This window comes from Macaca thibetana, chromosome 7 (genome assembly GCF_024542745.1).
Source record: "Macaca thibetana thibetana isolate TM-01 chromosome 7, ASM2454274v1, whole genome shotgun sequence".
Lineage (NCBI taxonomy): Eukaryota > Metazoa > Chordata > Mammalia > Primates > Cercopithecidae > Macaca > Macaca thibetana.
In genome coordinates, this window is record NC_065584.1 from 1,279,781 (window position 1) to 1,306,137 (window position 26,357).

Consider the following 26,357-nt stretch of genomic DNA (forward strand, 5'->3'; position numbering starts at 1 on the left):
AATGAGGACAGTGAAACTGGTGTCTATTCAGCACCTGTTAACTCTGGAGTACTTAATACACCCTGGTACACTGCTGCTTCTCTGAATGGTTCACAAAGACTCCAGCTCACTCTCCATCCTCCTCAAACATCTGGCCCCTGCTTGCCCTAAGTTCACCCTCTGCTCTTAGTCTGTGCTCTGAAGTCTTCACAGAGGTGAAAGTGAGCTGTCAGATGGAACTTCCCTCTCACTTCAACATGGAATTTACTGGTACATATAAATATCACTCTTTCCATGATAGTTGATTTCTCTTGACCTGTTCATTATGGGTGATTCTCAAAGGGATCTCATTTGAATCTTTATTTCTTTGCATTTTCTCTCCATGACAATGTTGGGAGGTTTTACCACCAGCATTATAACATGATGTAGTGAACTTACACGTGTGTGGTTAACAACATCTACAAATTCAGAGCTCTTCGGTTTTATTTCCAGCAAATATAATTGCTTTCCTTCTGTGTATGAGCACATCCTAGAAACCTGTACACACCCACATAGATATATACATGTCTGTAATATTTTCTTCTCTGTAAGTGAAAATTGATCTCAATTTCATACCAAGTTCATCATTTCCCTGAAGGTGAGGGCAGGTTCATTTGCATCTGTTCAAACAAAAGGCCCAGACACCAGCTGGTGAGGAGCTTGCCTGCTTCTGGGTTTTGGATCTCTCTCTTTCCCTTTGCTTACAGATAGGTACATCAATGGGACCACCAACTACAACCCGTCCCTCAAGAGTCGAGTCACCATTTCAATAGACACGTCCAAGAACCAGTTCTCCCTGAAGCTGAGCTCTGTGACCGCCGCGGACACGGCCGTGTATTACTGTGCGAGCGACACAGTGAGGGGAGGTGAGTGTGAGCCCAGACACAAACCTCCCTGCAGGGAGGCGGAGGGGGCGGGCGCAGGTGCCGCTCAGGACCAGCAGGGGGCGCGCGGGGACCAGAAAGCAGGAGGCCGGGTCAGGAGCAGGTGCAGGGAGGGCGGGGCTTCCTCATCTGCTCAGTGCTCTCCCTCCTCACCAGCACCTCAGCTGTCCCCAGGGCTCCTCTTTCCTTATTATCTGTGGTTTTTCTTCCTCACATCCTCACTGCAGGCAAGAAAGGAGGGAGAAATTTATCTGTTTACCATTGAGGTTTTAACAGTCACTGGCACCTTTTTTTTTTTTTTTTTTTTCCGACAAATTCCCACAAGGCCCATTTTACATTCTTGAAAAGCAAAATATTCCAAGGCTTCTTGCCATCCCTTGATTGGTGTCATCGACTGCATCGTGTCCTGCTCATAAATTCATATGCTGAAACCCCAGTCCCAGTGGCTCTGTATTTGGAGAGAGTGATTTTTTAGAGGGCAAAAACCCTAATCCAGTAGGACTCTTGTCCTTATGAGAAGTGGAAGACATCAGAGACCTCTCTCTCCACATGCACACAGAGGAGAGGCCATGTGAGGACGCGCTGCACGAGAGGGTGGCCCTTTGCAAGCCTGGAAGAGGCCTTTCAAAAAAATAACCCTTTCTGCACCCAGATCTTGGACGTCAAGACTCCAGAACAGTAAGAAAATTAATATTTATCTCAAACAACCTAGTCTGTGGTATCTTCTGATGGAAAGCCAAGCAGATTCACAGATACAATTGTGTTAGCTCCGTCTCCTGGAGGGAGAAGCAGCCCACCAAGGCTGGACACATCTCTCAAATTATTTTTATAAAGAAAAATATGGCCGGGCGCGGTGGCTCAAGCCTGTAATCCCAGCACTTTGGGAGGCCGAGTCGGGCGGATCACGAGGTCAGGAGATTGAGACCATCCTGGCTAACACGGTGAAACCCCGTCTCTACTAAAAAATACAAAAAACTAGCCGGGCGAGGTGGCGGGCGCCTGTAGTCCCAGCTACTCGGGAGGCTGAGGCAGGAGAATGGCGTAAACCCGGGAGGCGGAGCTTGCAGTGAGCTGAGATCCGGCCACTGCACTCCCGCCTGGGCGACAGAGCAAGACTCCGTCTCAAAAAAAAAAAAAAAAAAAAAAAAAAGAAAAGAAAAATATATCCAAGAAAACCCCACCACATATCTGCTGAGTCATTTACTTAGCAGGTGTCTTCTGATATCAGCCCTGGGGCCTGTGTTCTAGGTCATGTCTCTCACTTTCCACTCTGAGAATCCATGTAGATAATGAGAACCAGACAGATGGAGTCCTGATTCCTGCCCACCTTCTGCTTCCCCCAAAGTATCCCACAGGAAACTACTCCAGCATCATCCCTGTGTCTTCTACTCTCTAAAATCCCACTAAAGCTGACCCTAAACCAGGAGCTGTTGGGGGCTGGACTCTTGTTCTCTTCTTCTTAGTCTTCCATAAGGTCCAGGTGCAGAGTAGAGCCTCAATAAAGATGGAGCATCAATTCCCCTAACCACATCATTCCCTTACATCCTTGTCATGCATCTTTCCTCTGTGGGCGCCCAGGGCACGTTACACAAGAATTGCCTCAAACTGGCCTCAGCTGATCTTCTGAGACCACAGGTCATGCACATGTACCATTCCAGGTCATGCAGGCTCTACTGCAGGACAGACCTGTGTCCTGTGGGGCACAGACACCTGCTGACCCCGGGTCTTCTCTAATAACTCACACACCTGGTGTCAGTGTATGTTCAGATGGCCCCTCAGTGCAGCACACTAGGGTGATCAGCCTCACAGGTGGCCTTGTCAGTCAGTGGACAGAAAATAGGATGGGCAGGCTGGTCCCTCCCATCATTGATGATGTCCTAGTGAATTTTAAATAAATGAAACGAAATTAACAGCAAAGGGGAGGAATAAGTACCTGCATCTGGGAAGTATACAGGGTCCCAGAACTGTACTGGGAGTGGGTGTGAGAGGCCCTTCTGGGTGTGAAAGCTGAAGGAATGATCACTGTGCAGGTGGAGGCTGATGGGGCAGCTGGCAGCTTACATTTCCTGAAGCTGTTCCTGGGTGCGTGATGGTTGGATAGTCCATGTACATGAAAAGGAGGGCTGGACTCATGTAGCAACAAGGAAATTATCCCATGGGAATGGAAGGAAAAAACGGAGATGTACAACCCTGGAGACAGCTCATTAGATTTAGAAAAAAAAGTTTAGATAGTTAGGATAAAAAAAGCCTCTGGCAAAAACATTTCTTCTAACAAAAATCAGCTCAAAAGTTACTTCTTTTCTAATCACACACAGTTCAACAAAATCACTTCTAGCAAAGAGCAGCCTGAAAGATCAGGCTCCAAAACACAGATAAGTGACTCTGCCACAGAGAGGGTGTGTCTGGGTGTAATCTCCAAACTTCACACACATAGGATGGGTCCCAGTAAAAATAGTGAGCCTTGTGAGCACGGGCCTTTCCTTTTCTGGGGGCATGCTAAGATAGGAAAGCCGGAACCTTGCACAGGGTTTGGGATGCCTGCAACTACAAGAGGTACCTGGGACCAGGCACAGAAACCCCTCCTGCCCTTTTAGCACATGCATGGTGGAAGGAGATAAGCAGCATGGAGTAGTGCTCCCCTGCATAACAAAAGCATGAGGTGGGGCTGCCAGAGACTTCATGCTATGCAGATGGCACACCTGGTACTAATTGCTTTTGCACCCTATGTTGATAAGATACACTTTCCCCAGTAGCACATTTATAAAAATCCTTACATCTGGCCGGGTGCAATTACTCACGCCTGTAATCCCAGCACTTTGGGAAGCCAAGGCGGGTGGATCATGAGGTCAGAAGATCAAGACCATCCTGGCTAATATGGTGAGACCCCGTCTCTACTAAAAACACAAAATATTAGCTGAGAGTGGTGGCGGGTGCCTGTAGTCCAGCTATTCGGGAGGCTGAGGCAGGAGAATGGTGTGAACCCGGGAGGCGGAGCTTGCAGTGAGCCAAGATCACACCACTGCACTCCAACCTGGGCAACAGAGCGAGACTCTGTCTCAAAAATAAAAATAAAAATAAAAATCCTTAAATTTTACTGTGGCACAGCAACCTATTTGGGAGTCCTCTCTGTGACAGAGAGTTTTTTTTTTCTTTTACCTATTGAAGTTCTGCTCTAACCTCACCCTTCGTGTGTCTGCATCCCTGATTTTTACGACCATGACACAAAGAACCTTGGATGATATTACAGACAATGAGGCTGCTATATGGGAAAGTGCTTTGGGCAAACCTGCCTCCCATTCTATTCAAAGTCATTCCTCTGAGCCTCACCTGAGACAAATACATATCTGATTGCTTCCTCTTCACTATCATTTATGTAAAAATGAAGATTCACTGAGTCAGACTAAATTGTGTATTCAGTGGAAGGCTAATAAATGACTCAAAAGAATGCAACCTATTGTCTCTTATCTACTTCTAACCTGCAAGCCCCCATTTTGATTTGTCCCGCCTTACAGGAAAAAACTGATGTACATTATGCATATATTGATTGATGTCTCATGTCTCTCTAAAATGTATAAAAGCAAGCTGTACTTCAATCACCTTGGGCACATGTCTCAGGACTTCCTGAATGTGGAATATCATAAGGTTTCTCTTCAAATAGCCTGATCAATCCTTTATTCTTTAATCCACAGTACCCCTCCCCTTCCCTTTACTTCTCTTTTTCTTTCTTTCTGCCTTTACTACATGCCCAGGCATGCCACAGCACGAGTGGCTTATCAGTACTAGCTCACATTCTGTTCCATATCTGGGGAGAAAACCAGCTCTTTAGCTCACCACAGATGACCCCTTTCCCTCTTCCCTCTCTGCCTTACATGCACACTAACAAAAAGTTCAAATGTTTAGCCAATCGGTCCTATATTAGATTGTGTAGTCTGACCCCAGCCAATGGGAAAAGGCACAAGGGCAGGATTTGTATGAGGATTAAAAGTTTTCGTCCTCTGTTGTGCTGTGTGCTCTTGTGGTGACTGCCCAAAGAGAAGCACCCCTCTGTGCAGAAGTAAATTTGCTTTGCTGAAAAATCCTTTTTCTGAGTGCTCGTTGTCCTTAAGACTGCGAGCTTTATTTCCAACACTGAGGCTAGATCATAGGTGGATTCTTAACTTTGGCAAAATAAATGTATTAGTCTGTTCTCCTGCTCCTAATAAAAACATAACCAAGACTGGGTAATTTATAAAGGAAAGAGGGTTTAATTGACTCACAGTTCCACATGGATTGGGACGCTTCAGAATCATGTCAGAAAAGCAAGGGACATCTTACATGGTGGCAGACAAGCGAGAGCTTGTGCAGGGGAACTCCCCTTTATAAAACCATCAGATCCAATGAGACTTACTCACTTTCATGAGAACAGCATGGGAAAGACTTGCCCCTATGATTCAATTACCTCTCACTGGGTCCTTCCCGTGACACACAGGAATTGTGGGAATACAATTCAAGATGAGATTTGGAGGGGGACACAGCCAAACCATATTAATAAGCTTCCTAAATTGACTGAGACCTGACTCAGATATTTGTTGTTTATCCTACTAACGTACAGCCTCCAGAGTTGCAAGGCCTATATCAGTTTTCAGGATTTTTCCCCTTTGGGTTGTTTGTTGTTTCCTCCTTTATTTTCTATGTTTTACTTCTCTTTTTCTCCCACAGTTTTCTTATTAATGGGATGTGAGACTTCCCAACATTGGAAACACAGGAAACAGTGAACTATACTAACAACATAGAACCTGCTTGTCTAGGACTACTACCTCCTACCCATGAAAGATAAAACAAAACAGGAGACCAGAAACTCATTTGGTTGTAAAATGCTTCCTCTGAAAGATTTTGAAAAGGAAAAGGTGGGGAAAATATGAAAGGAAAATAAAAACTTGTGATCTCAATTCATTACGTCATGGCGGGGGGACGTAAAGATGATCTACACAAGAAACCGATTTTCCTTTCATTCTTAAGAAAATAGTTATAGATAAAAAAGTTAAATGTCTTCACAGATAGTTACTCTTAGTTCCTTTTATTTATGTAAAGTGCTGACTTAGTGCAGGAAAAGTACATAATTTTCTATTTCCCTGTGTGCTTCTTTTTCATAACATATAAATTTTCATCCCATCCCTCTTTCCTCTCTAGCCAGCTTTTCTCCCCCTTTTTGTATTGAAAGCCCTAAAAATCATCTTTGGGGAACAGCATTAACCACACACTCTTTTGTGTGATTACTTTAATTTTCATTCCAGGCATGCCCTAACTTTGGCAAAATTTATTTTAATTTGATTGTGATCTGTCTCAGAAATCTTTGGTTGCTACTAGGAAATATCCCAAATTAGGAGTCAATAACTGTAAGAATCAGATATACTACTGTGTGCGTGTGCTTGTGTGTGTGTGTGTGTGCATGTGTGTACAAGTATGTTTTAATTTTCGTGGGCTTTGAGCCATGTAGTTCTCTCTGTGAAGATACTGTTTGGCATGACCTTTGAATAGAGTATTCTAAAAGAAATGAGGCTCTTATGAATTCTCTGAAAGTTTCTGGACTCCTCGTGGCCCTTGACTGTGTCATTGCATCTGACAGTCCCAGGGAAGAGACTCTCTGGTGGTTTCATAGAATCTGTGCTTGGGCTCTCCCTGCAGTTTACTGGGTATAGTAATGACAAGTCACTGTTTCAAGAGATAATTTCAAAAGCATAAGATGCTGCTGAAAGAGCATTGTGAACAGGGGACAGCCCCTTCATTCTGGGAGAGCAACATTGGGAGAATATGCTCTGTGAGCCCAAACAGCACCCTCCCCTGCAGGGTGAGGGCAGAGCTGCAGGGCAGGCCCAGAACCCACTCAACACAGAAGTCAGCCCTGGAGCTGCTGCAGAGGAGTCTGAAGGGAAAATTTTTTCCAGCACCTGAATTACACTCATTTCAGGAAAAAAATGCTATTAAAAAGTTAAAATAAGTAATTAATGTTCAGGAACAGTGGTTAACACCTATAATCCTAGCAATTTGAGAGGCTGAGGTGGGAAGATTACTCGAACCTAGGAGTTTGAGATCAGCCTGTGAAACATAGTGAGGCTTCATCTTTATTTTTGAAAATAAAATAAAAATAAAATAAAATATAAAAAATTTAGCAAAAACTACTGATGTGTCTTTCCATATCCCATCATACTTGGAGCGTTTACCTAACCCAGTGAGTCAATGAGAACCAAACTTGAAAGGAGAAAATTTTAGAGTTTTCAGATATCTTAGGAGTTGGAAGATGTAGAACAAAAATAATTTTATCAATTCAATGTGCACAAATATTGAGAGACACACTCATGCCAGGAGTTCAACCTGCAGAGGGCAAAACCCAAAAAAGGTTGAGGCTTGAAGGTGAGATCATTTTGAGGACCATGTCCTGTGGGAGTTTGTTTCTCTGTTAGAGGAGTTCTGTCCTCATGAAATTCTGGACATGCCAGGGGACAAGTATCAGTAAATAAACATCAGAACTTGAACCTCAGCTTCCCACTGTTGCATTCTCCATGTGTCATCTCTCTGTTATTTCTCATGATCGATCAGGTCTTTAGCTATGAAATATTCTGCCTAATTAACATGTAAATAGCTTGAAGTCTACTGAGTTAAACATGTATATTTTCTCCTGTTTTTCCCAGTTGTTCCCTCCCACAGCTCCAATATTCTCCACTGTTATCATCTCATTCTAGATCTGCTGCCATGCCCTGCAGTTTAAGGATTTGATTCCATGACAGAATGGAGGTGACTCTCGATGAAACTTTGGTCAGAACCTCGATTTTTATTTCATTTCCTCTGGGGCTCCACCAGTGCCTCTGGAATAATGGTTTCAGTGGCTGGCCCTTGCAGGGTAGGTAATTCCTCAGTTCTGTAGTGCTGATGAGGGAGGTGGGTCTGAATGCATTTCAGAAGTATGGGCTCTCCCTCTCTCTCTTACACACTTTGGGAAAGGAGCACTCTTCTGACTGTCCCCATTCTAGGGCAAAGGGATTCAACAGAATAGGAATGCTGATCAAAGAAAACCTTCAGCCGAATTAAATTTAAAGAAGTTTAACAGAGCAACAGATGATTCGTGAATCAGGCAGCCCCCCAGAATCACAGTAGATTCAAAAAGACTTTAGTTCAGCCACGTGGTGGAAGAAGATTTATAGATTTAAAAAAAAATGATGTACAGAAATCGGAAGTGAGGTACAGAAACAGCTGGATTGGTTACAGGTTGGAATTTGCCTTATTTAAACACAGTTTGCACACTCGAGAGTGTATGAGTGGTTGAGGTATGGCTGCTGGAATTGGCCAAGACTCAGCTATTGTTACAGGTGCATACTCCTACGTCAGGTTTTCAATGTTGTCTCCCTATTCAGGCAGGTTATGGTTTGTCCACAAAGACTCAAACATAGAAGTACGGAGTCCTTCTCAGGCCGTATATAATTCACTTTATCAGTGCCCTTCAGTATGTGGTTGCTGAGAATTTCACACGGCAACACGTTTACCACGCTGAAATTTAAGCAATCCAACACATGTTTATAGCTTTATCTTGTAATAGGCTATATGTCATATGGCAGCCTCTGACTCAGTTTAACACCATAGCTTTGTTTCTCTCTACAAGAACTTGTTTCTCCCAAGATTTCCATATTTGTGAAAGGAAAATAAATCTTTGGGACCCCCAAATCACTAAGCCAAAGGGAAAAGTCAAGCTGGAAACTGTTTGGGGCAAACCCCCTCCATTATTTCCCTAAAATGATAGCTGCTAAGGTTTTACAAAGCTACACACCTCCTTCAAAATTTGACCACAAGGAAAACCCTTGTGGACCAAGGACAGACACAGTGATTTTTCTGCTCACGTAAGTCAAATGCACATCTGATTGCTATGTTTGCTCTATTGTTTTGCCAACGTAGACTATGGTCTATGTGACTATTCCTGTAAATTGTGCATTCAGTTAAAGGCTAATCAGAAACTTAAAAGAATGCAACCGTTTGTCTCATAACTACCTATGATCTAGAAGCTCTCTCCCCACTTCGAGTTGTCCTGCCTTTCTGAACCAAACCAATGTACATCTTACATATATCGATTAATGTCTCCTGTCTCCCTAAATTGTATAAAACCAAGCTGTGCCCCACAACCTTGGGCACATATCATCAGGACTCCCTGAGGCTGTGTCACTAGCATGTCCTTAATCTTGGAAAAATGAACTTCCTAAATCTATTGAGATTAGTCTTGGATAGTCTTTGGTTTACAGGTTTGTTTTCTATCACATAACTTTAATTATCTGAAAAACTAAAGAAAATTTGCCAAACAGCACATTCTCTTGTTTAATCTGTTATTGTTTTGTAAAAAGAAATATATTTATATAATTTATATATAATTTTCCATCGATGTACATTACCAAGCTGAGTAGCACACTTATTAGTAAGACTCAGAGTAATAAAAAATACAAGTTCAGTTAGCAACTTAATGGAAAAACAAATTATGCTACATTTGTTTGCTGAAATGCTATACACTATATATAAGAAATAAACAAACACCACCAAAAGCTTTAATTCTCAATATTTCTATTGAGAAAAATAAGCCAAATAGATAAGAGTATATACTATATTGCTTTATTCTTATAAATTCTAGAAAATGAAAGCTAGTTTAAAGACATATGAAAACATTAGTAGTTTTATAAAGAAATGGTAGAAGAAGGGAAGGAGAGAAAACAAAAATCATATAAAAGACCAAGAGGAATGCTGAGGGGAGCTGACTTGTCACCTTCTTTAAAATAGGAATTTTTTTTCAACGTTTACTATTGTACAGGTTAAATGTGAATTTTATTATCTGTCAATTAAAACTTATAAAATTTATTACAAGTAAACAACTGAAATTTTAGACAAAGAAGGAATGATAGGAAGGAACAAATAAATATGTTAAATGTCAGGTATACCTAAACATTTACCTGCCTGAACCTTTTCTCCATATTTTTAGGTAAATGCAGCAAAATCACACAGGTTCTTGTGACAGGAAGTGGATTCTGCAAGCCACACTAGGCACTTTTAGCTCTTTCCTGGAGTTGATTAAGAGAACAACTGAGGCCAGCTGTGAGGAGCATAGGTCGGGATACTAGGACTCACTCATGCCAGATATAAGCCCTTAGACACATACACAGCCCCTCCATGTGTGGGTTCACTTTCACATCTGTAAATGAAGAAACCACTGACTCCTACAAAACATAATATATACACATAGGTAAACATAAGTAAAAACGTGACGGTTGTTAAATATTTATCACAGAACAATTTCACAATAAGACAGCATTTTCATAAATATAATCATTGTCATCAAAACCCCCACGGACACTCTCATCCGCCCTGGGCCCTGCCCTCTCCTCAGGCGTCCCACCCCAGAGCTTGCTATATAGTAGGAGACATGCAAATAGGTCCCTCCCTCTCCTGATGAAAACCAGCCCAGCCCTGACCCTGCTGCTCTGGGAAAGGAACCCCAGTCTTGGGATTCCCAGGGATTTTCATTCGGTGATCAGCACTGAAGACAGAAGACTCACCATGGAATTTAGGCTGAGCTGGGTTTTCCTTGTTGCTGTTTTAAAAGGTGACTCATGGAGAACTAGAGATATTGAGTGTGAGGGGACATGAGTGAGAGAAACAGTGGATATGGGTGGCAGTTTCTGACCTTGGTGTTTCTGTGTTTGCAGGTGTCCAGTGTGAGGTGCAGCTGGTGGAGTCTGGGGGAGGCTTGGTCCAGCCTGGGGGCTCCCTGAGACTCTCTTGTACAGGCTCTGGATTCACCTTCAGTAGCTACTACATGTACTGGGTCCGCCAGGCTCCAGGGAAGGGGCTGGAGTGGGTCTCAGCTATTAATACTGGTGGGGGTAGCACATGGTACACAGACTCCGTGAAGGGCAGATTCACCATCTCCAAAGAGAATGCCAAGAACACACTGTATCTTCAAATGGACAGCCTGAGAGCTGAGGACACGGCTGTCTATTACTGTGCGAGAGACACACAATGAGGAGAAGTCAGTGTGAGCCCAGACACAAACCTCCCTGCAGGAACGCTGGGGAAATCAGCGGCAGGGGGCGCTCGGGACCCACTGATCAGAGTCAACCCCAGAGGCAGGTGCAGACGGAGGCTGATTTTCTGTCAGGATGTGGGACTTTCTTTTTGCAGTTTCTCTGGTGAACGTCTCTAAGTTCGAAATTCTGTGCTTACCAATGTCATCTCTACATATTTTTAAAATGATTATTTTACTATGAGAACCTATTCTCATATGCACAAAATGCAGACTGATGCTTACAGAGATGAAAACTTCTCAACCATGGTTGCCTTGCAGGGCTTCCTGGTGAGCCTTCTCCAGTCAGACTCAGGACAGGAACTTCAGAAAGATTCCCTCATGAGAATAGTCTTTAGGATTCTGATTACAACAAAGAGAGAGGCTGGGCCAGGGGTCTGCATCATGTAGAACCTCACAGGTTTCATGTCTGATCCTTCTCCTGACACTGAAGTATGTAAATCAGAATCAGCACGGATCTAGTGTTGCGTTTGCCTGCCATCTATGGTTTTTTTTTTTTTTTTTTTTTTAGTTTTAGTTGTTGTTCTTCCTCTTTCATTGGCTTTTCCTGCTCCCTGAAAAAATAAAATGTGGTTTCTGTGGTCTAAATTCCAGGGCTCAAGCTCTTTTCTTGGAGCTCAGGTGGGTCTCAGGCTGTGGCTCCTGCAGCTATGTGGGGGAGACTGATGAGACTGTCTTCACTCCCATTGCTCAGGACCCCACACTGTGTTGTGTGTAGACTCATCTGGGAATGCAAATGGCCAGTGGGAACTGCAGGCGATAAGCTTGCTTGGTCAACATGAGATGTGGATGCGGAATTGATCCTGTGCTGTGCAAACTGCCATGGGGTCACCTTCTTCAGCAGCAGTGGTATAAAGTGGGTGTCAAAGTTGCCAGAATAAAAACGGAGCCACTAGTGTTAAAACCCTGATGAATGAAGCTGGAGAAGGCCATGAGGGGGGGTTCTCACACTCATCCCTGATAACAAGAACTATCGTAAATAGACTGAAAAACCACAACCTTGCACAAAGGCCACTTGCACAAAGGCCACTGCAACCATAAACCAGTTACTTCTCCAAGTGCATCCGCCCAGCATCTGCCTGTTCAACCTTACACTGATGTCACCCTTGTTGTTCATTCTTCTAGCCTAGAATAATTGTTTCAAAACTGCTCATCTAACCCTTCTCATTTTTCTTTCAAAACCCTCGTCTTCCTTTACCTACCTGAATGCAAACATGCATATTCCCATTGTGACGGCCATCCTCAAATAAATATTATTTTATTTTAGAGTTTATTTCTGTTTGTTTTTCAGGTTTGACAAGCTACAGATGGACAGGCCACCTTTCTGTGAGATGTAGAGGATGACAATTTTGGGGGGTGGCTAGGGATGTACAATGTCCATGAGATAAGTCATCAGTAGGAGAAAGCTCGAAGTGTCAGAGAGAGCTGAAGTGTGAATCACCATGGAGTTTCACCTACTCCGGTTCTGCTCTGATGGAATCAGGCACACCCAGGTTATCAGTGACAATTTACCTAACCTAGAGGCAACCAATGACATTTTAATAACATGTATAAAGTATATTTACAACACCCCCTAGGTTAGTATTGGATCGAATAACTGCAAAATGTAACTTAGCCAATTGCACCATAAAACGTACACTTGCCCATGGAGAAGGACCTTCAACATGAGATCTATGGTCTTAAAATTTTTTAAGTTGTAAAACTGAGCATTTTACAATTAGGCTATTATAATTTTGCTGAGTTTTACAATCTACATGTATATTTTGGCTATTCTCACTTTTTCAGATGCATGGCTTGCAACTATATTCTCCCATTCTGTAGGTTGGAAATTTTTCCTTGTGTTGCGGGATCTTTCTATTTTGATGTTGTCCCACTTGTTCAACTCTGCTTTTGTTGTCCATGCTTTTAATGTAAAATCTAGAAAACCATTTCTAATTTTTTTGAGGGAAAGAAAATTTTACAATTGCAGTCCATACATTTAACACTTTAACCCATTTAGAGTGTTTTTAAAATTAAATCTGACGTAAAATTCTTAATTCTTTGCATGTGTAAATCCAGTTTTTCTGACCCCCTCTTTGGGAGAGACTATGATTTAGCCATTATATATTCTTGGATATAGTCCTATTTAGCCATTGTATTTTCTTACGTATTTATTTCACACTGAAAATTTGTTTGCCATCAATATATCAGTTTATTTCTGAGCTTTCTACATGAATTTATGCCAATAACATCCAGTTTTTATTACTCAATTTTTAAATTAATTTTGAAATTTAAAAGTAAGATGACTCCAAGTTTGTTCTTGCCTTGTTACAGATATTGGGACAAAATATTTTAATCTTTCACCATTAAGTAGGATAATAGCTATGGCTTCTCATAATGACTTTTATTATTTACAGGCTATTATCTTGTATTACTACTGTGTTTAGAGTTTTTATCATGAAACTTTGCATTTTAAAATGTAATTTTCTGTGTTTGGTGAGAAGTTAATGAAATTTTTTCTTTTATTCTCTTTATTTGGTATACCACATACATTGATTCGAGGACATTGAATTATTGCTGCATCTCAAAAGTAAATTTGAGTTGGTAATAGTGCACAATTCCTTTAGTCTTGTGGAATATAGTTGATAATTATTGGGCAGGTGGTTTATTTTTGTATATTAGGAATATTGGTCTGTAGTTTATTTTTCTGCTCTTGCCCTTGTCTATTAGTGGTAATTTGGTAATTGTAGCCTTATAGAAAGCGTTTGAAAGGTGGGTGCCACACCAATTTTTGAGAAAGTTAGAGAACTTTAGCATTACTTACGTAAATGTTGAGACTTATTTTTTTCCTTTAACATATAACCTATCATGGAGAATATTTAGTCTGTGCTTGGGAAGCGTGCATATTATGCTGCTGTTGGTTGAAATTATCTGTAGATGTCTGTTAGGTTACTTTGGTTAATAGTGTTGTTCAAGTCCACTGTTTTCTTAACAATTTTTTTTCTGGATGTTCTATGCATTATTGAAAGTAAGACATTGAAGTCTTCTATTTTCTTATTGTTTCTTATTTATTTCTTTATAACTCTTAAAGTTTGCTTAATGCAGTTATATTTCTATTTGTATAATACAAATATGTAAAAAAAATAATAATTGCTTAGTAATTTTAATGGCACAGTCGCATAATAAGAATTTAAACTTTCCCAAACGCTGCCATTGCCTCTAAACTCCTCCAGGAGTCTCCCATCTGCTCTGGGCCCTCCTCTCCCCTCAGGCGTCCATCCCCAGATCCTGCTATAGAGGAGGAGACCAGCAAAGAGGGCCTTCCCTTTTCTGATGAAAACCGGCCCAGCCCATGTTCTGTAGCTCGGAAAGAAGAGCCCCAGCCTTGTTCCCAGGTGCTTCCACTTGGTGATCAGGAGTGAACACAAGTGACTCACAATGGGATTTTGACAGAGCTGGGTTTTCCTTGTTGTTGTTTTTAAAGGTGATAGATGGAGAACTGGAGATATTGAGTGTGAGTAGATAGGAGTGACAGAAAGGGTGGAATACGTGGCAGCTTCTGATCACAGTGTCTCTTTGTTTGCAGGTGTCCAGTGTGAGTTGCTGCTGGTGGAGATTTGGTATAGCCCATGGGGGTCCCTGAGACTCTCCTGTGCAGCCTCTGGATCCACCTTCAGTAGTTGCTGGATCAGCTGAATAGGCCAGGCTGCAGGGAAGGGGCTGCAGTGAGTAATAGATGTAAAGTACAATGGAAGAAAGACATACTAAGCAGACTCTGGGAAGGGCAGATTCACCGTCTCCAGAGACAACGCCAACAACTCGCTGTATCTGCAAATGAATAGTCTGAGAGCCGGACTTGGCCCTGTATTGTTGTGTGAAAGATGCCAAGTGATGGGACATCAGTGTGAGCCCAGACACACAATTTCCTGCAGGGAGAAAGAAGGAGGCTGGGCTGCAGGGGGCACTCAGCACCCAAATAACACAGGGGCAGTTCCAGGCTCAGGTGAAGATCAAGGTTAAGGTCTGCTTTTTCGGGGAGGGCCTGTGGATTTCTCCGACTCTAACAGTTCTCCTGGAATCCTCTGTTTATTTGTGGTTCTGCTCCTACCATGAAGTTTCTGAGTTAGAAAAGTTTGCTATTATAGGAGGAAATACTCTCACATATCACAAAGGCAGTTTTAATTGATGAAGGTAGGAAAATGCAGAGGAGACCAGGTGAGGCTGTAGACACTGTCAGCCCATGATGCCAATCGTACAACTAGTGATGCAGAAGGGTGGGAAGCTGATGGAGCTTCCTAACTACCCAGTGTTCCAAGCTAAGCCCATCAGTGCCATTGATTCCTCCCTGAGCACAGTCGCCCGCCAGGAGTCCCCCATGTGCCCAGCAGCAACCACACCTCAGTATCTTCGCTGTGCACAGTCATTATCTGGTAGGAGCTTCCAAGATGGTTGTCTTTGGCACAAACCGGTTGATGACTGTCACAGAGTGGCAGCTGAGTACCTGCCTGGTCCATGGGACTCCTCGATGTTGAAGAGATGGGTGGTGCATTCTCTGGGCCAACACACTGTTGATGCATTTTCGTATAAAAACCATGATTTTACTTGATTCTCTTAGATAACATAGGAAAGCAAGAATGCAGCCTGCAAACAATTGTAATTTTCTACTTTATCCCAGGTTTATTGTTTCTGAATTCTATCTAGGATCCAGGCACAGTATTGCCTTTCTTATAAGGAATTCTTCTACCTATGCTGAAGCCATTTATTTCTTATATTCTTTGGTTTCTGTCCAGGCACCAAAATCTTAAGTAGGAAAATTCTTTTTTTTCCACACACTAATATTCACCTCCTGAAGATAAAGGACAGTCTGTCCTTACTTTGAATCTGAAGTAGGAGCTGTTCCTGTACAACTCAGGGCCCTCAGAGATGCAAATGTTCAGAGTCAGATGTTTCTCCTTGTGGGGTGACCTCCCCTGCCAGTGATTGCCGCTCAGGTCTAATTGTGGATTCAGAATTAGGACACCTTTAGGTTATCATGGGTCACCCTTGTTCTGAAAATCACCATTATCATAGATAGAGGTAATAATCCAATGCCCATTCTCCTGACAGCAGTTTCTCTTTTTTATTTGGTTGAAAGTTTGGGGGGGAATGTGACCATATATTTATCTGATTCTAACCTCAGAATCTACGATTTGCTTTAGGATACCCATAAATTGGGCAAAGGGAGCTCTTTATTCTCATCAAAATGCGTATTTCTGTGAATTTCAACATGTTGTTTAGAATCCATTCATGCCAACAATGTTTCTCAGTGCACTGTTGGCCTGGTGAAGACCTCACAGAGAGCCACTCCCTCACCTGTGCTGTCTCTGAATTCTCCATCACAACCAGTGCTTCCTGCTGCAGCTGGATCCGCCAGTCCCCGGGGAAGGGGCTGGAGTGGATCAGGTGGACAGGTCGTGAGGGAGCACAAATTCCAACCCACTCTTCGGAGTCCAGTCACCATCTCCAGACCCATGTCCAAAAAAACAGGTTTCTTTTACAGTTAAGCTGCCTGAGCAAGAAGTACACAACCATGGATTTTTAGACAAAAGACAAAGTGCGGGAAAGTCATTGTGAGTCCAGACACAAAGCTCCCTGCAGGGCAGCTCAGGAACATCAGGGGATGCTCAGATCACCAAGGGGAACTCAGGACACCAGGGGGCGCTCAGAACACATCAAGGCAGGTGCAATAGGAGGGAAAAGGTGCTGCAGATGGGGTTTTGCATCACCGTCGTATTTCACCACTGAACACCCGCCACTATGTTTATCCTAATGTATGTGATTGTTTGTCTTATCACAAAATGATATTTCTAAAAATATAAAACCTTATGTAGGTGCATGAAGTTGTCCTTTCCTTCTTATGCAGACTTTTTACATTAAAACTAAGTTCCTGTTTTTACTTGAGCACCTCATAAATTATGGTCAGTTATGTAGGATCTCTGTTCTTTTCTGTCTCCTTTTCTCTCTGCTTCTCTCTCACACACAAACTGACATACACAGAGTTCTATAACTTCAATGACCTGATGTACTGAAGACATCAGGTTTAAAGTGCAGCTTTTCTTGTTTAGCTGTTGTTCATGTTGAAAGAATAAGAACATGTTTCTAAGCTGTATACTTCTCTAAGCTGAGTAGCTGAGTAGCAGCTTTCTTTTGTTTCTTGTTTGTTTGTTTTTGTTTTTGTTTTTTGGGACAGAGTCTTGCTCTGTCTCCCGGGCTGGAGTGCAGTGGCACAATCTTGGCTCACTGCAAGCTCCGCCCGCCTCCCGGGTTCACGCCATTCTCCTGCCTCAGCCTCCCGAGTAGCTGGGACTACAGGCGCTGCCACCAGGCCCAGCTAACGTTTTGTATTTTTAGTGGAGACGGGGTTTCACCATGTTAGCCAGGATGGTCTTGATCTCCTGACCTCGTGATCTGCCCGCCTTGGCCTCCCAAAGTGCTGTAATTACAGGTGTGAGCCACCGCGCCCGGCCGCAGCTTTCTTTATAATACTCAAATACTGGAAGCAATCCAAATACTGATCAGCAGCGTAATCAGTAAACAAACTGTGGTAAATTCATTCATTGGAACAACACCCTCTATTCCAGTCACGTACTGTTGGATATGCTCAGCAGTGTGGGTAAATTCACATGTAGTTATGATGAAAAAAGTAAGCTAAACAAAAGTACACATATGATCCCACTTTTATAAATTCTATAAAATGTGAACTACAGTTTCATAAAGATCAGTTGTTGACTATAAACCTGGTGTGAAAAAGGGAAGGTGTAAAAAACAAGAATTACGGAAAAACAAGAGAAAATTTTGAGAGCAATTGACTTTTTCTATGTTAATAAAGGTAATACTTATGTCATTATTTGTCAAATTGCACACATTATGGAATAATTATTATTTGCTCATTTCACCTCATTAAAATATTAAAAATTCAAACGTATAATTTGGTAGAAAATGAGTTAGACAAAGACAGATAAAATATATGAGAAATAAAAAAGGAAAATCACAGAAGAATGGCATGGTGACTTCACTCATCAACCTGAAAAATTTTTAAATTTCTCAACACAGAATTAAAGGTTTAGTTAATTATATATAACATGTATAAAATATATGTGATATAGCTATGTATTATACATCATATATAATATATTGTACATAATTATGTATTATATATTCTCTTTATATATAACATATGAAAAATCAGACCCTTCTGAATATACACATGAATGAACTCTGACACTCCTTATATTTTTAGGGAAACACTAGCATACAGCACAATAATTTTGTTATTTTGTTACATGACGGAGATTTATGAAATCACACCAGGCATGTCCAGCTCTGACCTGGAGGTGGTTCAGGAATTAGGTGTGTCCTGCCGATAGGAGCTGTGACACAAAGCTCACAGAATTAGTTGTATATGATGCTATATAAAGGCCAAGAGATCTCAACTAAAATGCAATGTGAATGTCACATCTGTGGGTGCTGCACACTCCCCCATGTGACTATGAAAAGGTTAATTACCTCAAGAGGTAATTACCTCAAGAGGTAATTAACCTGCCAAGGGTAGTGAGGGTCTCTCATGAATGTCTAAATTGGCTTAATATGGCAAAAAAAAAAAAAAAAAAAAGAGACGGATTCAGTGGATTTAGTGTTTTTTAGTGGTTTGGTAGTCCAGGAAGAGTTAAGTTTCTCATTCATACGAAGGGGTTTGTGGGATTTGAACCTCCAAACAGCATCAAATGAGTGATTTCTAACTAGATTCACATTGTTTGGTTTAAGAAAAAGAAGATAATTGAGGAATGAGCCTTAAGTTATCAGCAGTCAGGCATCAAAAAAATAATCTGATGATTAATTCTGTGTAGCAACTATAAAAATAGTGAATAAAAAAGAGATCAATGTCCAATATGGGTGGGCAACCAGCAGGTCTACAAATAATGAGAAGACTGTTCATAAGCATGCGAAAACAATGAAAAGAAGGAGAAAAAGAGAAGAACATGAAAGAGGATGGTGGGAGTTAGACAGAGGTCCTGTTTCAATGTCGTGTGTGCAGACTTTTTACTATCTAAGAGCATCAGCCTCTTCTGGATGTCTGAGGTAAGCTGCCTGCTCGGAAACATCAGAAGCACCAGAGGATCTCTGAGGATGCTCAATTCAATATCTTGTATTGGAGTAATCTTACGATTGTGTGAAATTCTTAACTGAGTTTTGTTTTCGTTTATGTTTAGAGACAGGGTCTCGCTTTGTCACAAAGGTTGGAGTGCAGTGACACAATCATAGCTCACTGTAATCACAAAATTCTCGCTCACACAATTCTCCTGCCTCAGCCTCCTGAGTATCCAGGACTAGAGAGGTGCACCACCATACCCAGCTGATTTAAAAAGTTTATTATCACAGAAATGGACTCTCCCAAAGTTTCCCTGGCTGATCTTGAACTCCTGGTCTCATGTGCTTCTCCTTGTTTTACTTCTTGAAGTGATGAAATTATAGGCATGAGCCACCACATCTGTTCTGAATTGATTTGTAGTTGTGAAATATTAACCCAATAATTAACTCCCTGGGTTTTGTTTTGTTTTGTTTTGTTTTTTCAGTGTTTTTGTTAAAAGCATCTGATAAAGGCCTGGCAAGGCGGCTCATTCCTGTAATCCTAGCACTTTGGGAGGCTGAGGTAAGCAGATCACTTGAGGTCAGAAGTTCGAGACCAGCCTGGCCAATATGGCAAAACCCTATCTCTACTAAAAATACAAACATTAGCTGGGCGTGGTGGCCCATGCCTGTAGTCCCAGTTACTTGGGAGGCTGAAGCAGGAGAATCACTTGAACCAGGGAGGTGGAGGTTTGCAGTGAGCTGAGATGGGGCCACTGTACTCCAGCCTGGGTGAGAGCTGCGAGACTCTGCCTCAAAAAAAAAAAAAAAATTACTGATAAGATATCTTATCAGTAGTTAAACAGCACAATTTTGTCCTGATGTTTCTTCCAATAGACATAATTTCATGGCTGAAGATCACAAAATACTATTAAAAAGATGTAGTAAAAAGGCAACCTTAGACTCTTAGTGATTCTCTTGAATATAACACAGTAATCACTTTAAATATTTTGCAACATATGCATGCAATATAACAAAATCTTTAAATGTATGGACCTTCCAGCTACCAAGCCTTAGGATAGTAACTGATGTGACCTTAGAAGTGGACCGTAATGCCATAGTGCTAGTGGGATAACCCTTGGCCAAGAGAGTTTTGATATTTTATTAAAATTTTTATAATTTTTTAATTTAAAGATGTCTTTTTAACAACATATCCAGAATATTGTGAGTGGGATTGATTCTGTATGATATGAACAATGGCAACGCCTTTTTGTTTAGATAATATCATACACCAGGTTAAGACTGAATGTTTGGTGTAATCATGCATCAGATCATTATTCTAGTTTCCGTACTACATTGTTGTTTTTCTCTTTCCTTGCATTTGGTTTCAAATTTATATGTCAGGTCTCTAGAATGTAGGAATTCATTTAAAGTGTCTTTTCTTGTTGTGCATTTTGATGGAGCTTCCAGAGGATTTGAAAACTTCTCTGCCTGCAGCACAGTTTAAGATTCTGACTATTGTAGAACATCTGTATTAAATCCTGGTCTTTGGTTAATTGACAAGCCCCAATAAGTGCAATAATTTCTGCCGTATGGGCTGATTTTACATCAGGTAGAGGAATTTATCCTAAATGAAAATTTGTACTAGTGATATAAATTATTAGTTAATAGCCACCACGTTTATTATTTAAGCGTTATTCATCAAGAAACAATGTTAAATCAAGACTCTCAAGGGGAACAGTACCTAAGAGATAAACAAAATATTTTGGTAATCTAATAAAATAGATGTGAACACACTCTTAGTATCCAGCCACGTCCCCTCTCTATCACATTATTAACCATGCAGTAACTGACTTCATTTGGGACTTGTTCTAATTTTCAAATTAGTTACTTGTTAATCTTCATGCCTCTAGATTATTATGTGTAACTCTTTTAGCAGAGAGTGAAGAAGACAACCTAGGCTGACCAAACAATGAGGAAAATCACAACCTGATGAAACAAGAAACCTGGATGTAGGTGGCTGCAGGATTGAATAATCTGACAGCTCATGTGCCCAGGAAGTTTCTTTTCTCAATTTTCCACACTGATGCATCCAGAAAGTCAGCTTCACAACCCCAGGTGACCCCCATCATGCAGTGACATGGTGACAACATTCCCAAGGGTCACACATACATATTAAATATTGTCTGGAAGTGAGGAAGACACATTTTTGCAATTCTCATCTGAAGGACAAGGAGCACTTCAACAGACCATCTGCCCTGCCTCCATGACTAGAACTGCACCACATGGCCCCATGGACACTCTTCCCTGATGAAGATAATAAATATCCTTTAATGAGACTGATCACTTTATCATATAAATTACTAAAGACTGATATAAAGATTTCAAAAACTAATTGAAGTCTGCTCTTCTATGTTCACCAGAAACTACAGATCCTCCAATTATACCTTCTTTGTCTTTTCCATTTGACTTTGTCTCTTCACCTTGTTCCGTCCTTGAGAGAATCTCCTTCAGCTCCCTCAGGTGCATTCAAGTGTTTTATTTAACTGATAATATCTAAATCGGTGAATCGCATTAGAGAAAAGAGTATATACTCCTAGGTCTGTACTCCTTGATCCATATTCCTAGGAAGGCATTGTGGCCCGGAGTCTGGGCATGACCTTCCGAGTGTTCCTGACCCTCCTCCAGAAGAGATGCTGGTCTGTGTGTTCTTGCCTCTTCCCCTGGGGTAGAGTCCTGTTTTCCACAGTTGTTCCCCACCCAGCTCCAGTGTTCTCCATTGGTGTCATCACCCTCCAGATATGCTGCCCTGCCCTGCAGATTAAGGCTCTGATTCCATAAGAAAGACAGGGGAGCTGCTTCTCAATAGATCTTTGGTGGGGACCTCTGTTCCCATCTCAGTTCCTGAGGGATTGAAACAGTGCCCCTACGATTCTGGTTTCTGTGGCTTGCCTTTGCAGAGTCAATTCTTCATTCTGTAGTGGAAATAAGGGAATTGGGTCTGAATACATTTTAGAAGTGTGGGTTCTTATTTACTCCCAGACAGAAGAAAGGAAGATTTTTGTGACTGTCCCCTTTCTTGGGGAAAGGGTTTCAAGAGAATAGGTTAGTTTTCCAGTATATGGTCCCTTAAAATTTCACACTACAAAACACTTAGCACAGTCAATTTCAAGCAATATAATATAGATTTGTATTTTTTCTTGCAATAACCTGTATTTCATATTCTAGATTCTGCCTTAGGTAATTTCAAACCCTGGCTTTGTTACTCTCTAAAACAACTTGCTTCTTCCTAAACTTCAGATTTATTGTTTGTTTTGAAACTATAATTATCAGAAGTATTAAAGAAAATTTCCAAAATTCCATCTTCCATTTTTATCTGTTATTGTTGATGCAGTTTCAAAAATAAGAAAAATATATTCATTTTCTATGTACATATCCAAGCATAATAGCAGATTTTTTTAAGACCCAGAATAATAAAACATTGAAATATTGTTCAGTTGCTTAGTAAAAAAATTATGGTAAAATTTGTTTGCTAGAATACTACCCAACATTTACAATAAGTAAATGTCTGATATACACAACTATAAGGTAAAATATCAAATTATTTATGCTAGCTAAAATAAGCCAAACAAATAAGAATATATACTATGTTATTTCATTTTTATAAATTCTGATAAATTCAAATGAATCTGCAACAATATAAAGATTAGTAGTGACCAGGGAAATTATAGAAGAAAGAAAGGGAAAAGGAGGAAGAATACAGAAGAATAAAAGGAAATGTTGAGAATTTTCTTGTCCACCTTGATTACGATGCCGGTTACGTCATGTTTATCAACTGTACACTTTAAATATGTGGAAGTTTATCTGTAAACTAAAACTTACACAATTTACTGCAAGCAACAAATGGAAACTTAGGCATAGAAGAAGTGATAGAAAGATAGAAAAAAGTATGTTACATTTCGGAAATATTTAAGAATTTATCTACCTGAACCCTAGTTCTCACCATATTTTTGGGTGAACGCTAGAATGCAGCAAAATCACACTTGTTCTCACTACAGAAAGTAGGATCCACAAACCACACTAGGCACCTCCAGCTCTGTCCTGGAGTTGGTTCAGGGAGTAGTTGTGCCCAGTGATGAGGAGCACAGTTCCAGATATCAGGGCTTACTCATCCCAGACATGAGCTCTTAGACACATCCTGAGCATCTGTAGTTGGAGAAACTATTCGCTCCAACAAAACATAATTTACACAAATATGTAAAACTAAAAAAGGATGATCCGTTCAAAGTGTTTATCACAGCATAGTTTTATAATGATACAGCATATTTTCCAAATATCATCCTTGTCAGCAAACTCCTGCAAGGCACAGTCAACTTATCTGGGCCCCGTGCTCTCCTCAGGCGTCCCACCCCAGAGCTTGCTATATAGTAGGAGACATGCAAATACGGTTCTCCCTCTTCTGATGAAAACCAGCCCAGCCCTACAGCTCTGGGAGAAGAGCCCCTGCCTGGGATTCCCAGGAGTTTCCACGTGGTGACCAGCACTGAACACAGACCACCAACCATGGAGTTTGGGCCGAGCTGGGTTTTCCTTGTTGCTATTTTAAAAGGTTAATTCATGGAGAAGTAAAGACACTGAGTGTAAGGGGACATGAGTGAGAGAAACAGTGGTTATGCGTGACACTCATATCCACTGTTTCTCTGTCTCTGTGTTTGCAGGTGTCCAGTGTGAGATGCAGCTGGTGGAGTCTGGGGGAGGCTTGGTCCAGCCTGGCGGGTCCCTGAGAGTCTCCTGTGCAGCCTCTGGATTCACCTTCAGTGACCACTACATGGAGTGGTTCCGCCAGGCTCCAGGGAAGGGGCTGGAGTGGGTAGGTTTCATTAGAAATAAAGCTAAAGGTGGGACAATAGAATACGCCGCGTCTGTGAAAGGCAGATTCACTATCTCAAGAGATGATTCCAAAAACGTCACCTATCTGCAAATGAACAGCCTGAACACCGAGGACACGGCCGTGTATTACTGCACCACAGACACAGTGAGGGGAGGTCAGTGTGAGCCCAGACACAAACCTCCCTGCAGGGGCGCGCGGGGCCACCAGGGGGCGCTCGGGACCCACTGAGGAAGGGACAGGTCCCAGGAGCAGGTGCAGGGGGAGGTTTCCTTTCTCATTAGCTGGAGAAGTCAGATTTGTGTTTGCCGGACTCTGGAGCATTCTAGGCTGTGATATTTTATTACTTGTGTTTATTATGAATTTATTATAGTTATTATTTAAACTTTAGTAATTTAAAAATTACATATATGTATACACTTTCAAGAAATAAACATTCTTAATTATTTGCACTGATTTTCCAGAGTTTTATTAACATTTGTTGACATCAGCAGCTACATAGCTATAGGGACATGAATTTAAACCCATAGAAAGATGTACAGGCCGGGTGCGATGGCTCACACCTGTAATCCCAGCACCTTGGAAGGCCTGGGTGGGCAGATCACTTGAGGCCAGGAGTTCGAGACCAGCATGGGCAACATAGTGAAACTCCGTCTCTACTAAAAATACAAAAATTAGTCGGGCACAGTGGTGCGCGTCTGTAATCCCAGGTACTCGGTAGGCTGAAGCAGGAGAATCGCTTGAACCTGGAAGGCAAAGATTGCAGTGAGCTGAGATGGTGCCACTGCACTCCAGCCTGGGCAACAGAGCAAACAAAAAACAAAACAAATAAAGAAAATGTATAAATACAATACGCACATGTGTGTAGACATTCATATTAAACATTACAATAAAATGATTCTAAAAATATGTCATAAAGGATCAAACTTAATGATGACCTAAATATAAATTATTAGAGTATTTCACAATTGATTTTGGTTATTTTTAATTGTTTACATGAATTGATTTATATTTGTTCATTTAACTACTGTTAAATATTGGTCATTTCAAATGAGGTTGTCACAACAAATGATAAGAATTTGAGGTGATGAATGATAATTATCTCAATTATTTCTTAATTATCTTAGTTATTCCATATTGTATTCACAAATCATAACCTTGCTTCTTACCTTGTAAATATAAACAACCACAATTTGTGAATTTACAATAAGTTTTTTTACTTTAATTTTTAAAATTTATCCCAGATCATTAAGTTTTTCTTCACTCCCAGATCTCATTGGGTCGTCTCAGGGGCCCATCCCCACCCCTGTATCCTGAAGGCTTCTGGGAGTGGCTGCGGGACAGGCAGAAGCAGGCGACCCATGTGAGTCCACAGCACCTGTCCTTGGATTAGGCCATCTCCTCAGGATCACAGGGCTCTTCATTATCCTCATCCCGCTGTTGTACCAAACAAGCAACATCACACTTCAATTCATCATGCTTTGCTTTACTTTTCTAAAACATCGTGAAGGTGATAATTTTAACAGTAAATGTATCACAACCAAATAGGATAAGCCCTTTTCCGTGGGACAGAGTTTCTTATCAGGACTTTACATGTACTATCTGTTTTCAATTTCTTTGCAGAAGAGATACTAGTTGCTCCATATTGGAGATGATTACTCTAAGTCATCTCTTAAAATTAATTTTTCCAAGGACTCAAACAAGTCCACGATATAATTACAAATTTGAGGTGTAAGACCTGGACCAACATTGAGAATATATTAACATTTAGATCATGTGCTTGCAAATATTGTTATTTTCCTGTCGGCTGTCCCAGTTATGATTTTACACAAAATATTAGTAATTTAATAAACCAGGTTAAAATATTATATCACTAGTTTAACTAATAAGTAATAATATAAAATGTTATATTATGCATAACTAATAATATAAAATGTATATATAATATATAACTAATAATATAAAATGTATAACTAATAATATAAAATGTTCCACATTTTTTTAGCCATGTTTTACTTATCTGTGACATGTGCGTTTATTAATTTTTCATTTCCATATGTCCACTTTATCTTTTTTATTTCTGGGATTTTATTTTAGTAGATATAGGTGAATGCATTTTAATAATTATTGTAATAGTCACATTTACATTTTCTATTTGAATTTTCTTTACATTTTATTAAGATTTTAATTTCAATATAAAATATTTTCATGCAAATGTCTATTTTCTATATTTATGAAATAAAATTAACATATACAAAAATGCAGAGATCTTCAATGTACAGTTTGAAGGTTTCTGACACACGTGCACACATTTATCTCCAGCACCTAAGTTAGGATGAGGAGCAGGTCCATCTCCAAAACAAGTATCCTCTTCAGTGCTTCCAGTCAGCTC

General features: G+C 40.8%; 2 gene segments (V, D, J or C); both read left to right on the forward strand.

Moving 5' to 3' along the window:
• The window catches only part of LOC126958568 (immunoglobulin heavy constant gamma 1-like), a 510,670-nt gene that overhangs the window by 104,365 nt on the left and 379,948 nt on the right, over nt 1-26,357 (forward strand).
• On the forward strand, nt 10,401-10,932 carry LOC126958607 (immunoglobulin heavy variable 3-23-like). The segment is given in 2 exon segments: nt 10,401-10,512; nt 10,616-10,932. Coding segments are annotated over 2 exon segments (363 nt in total).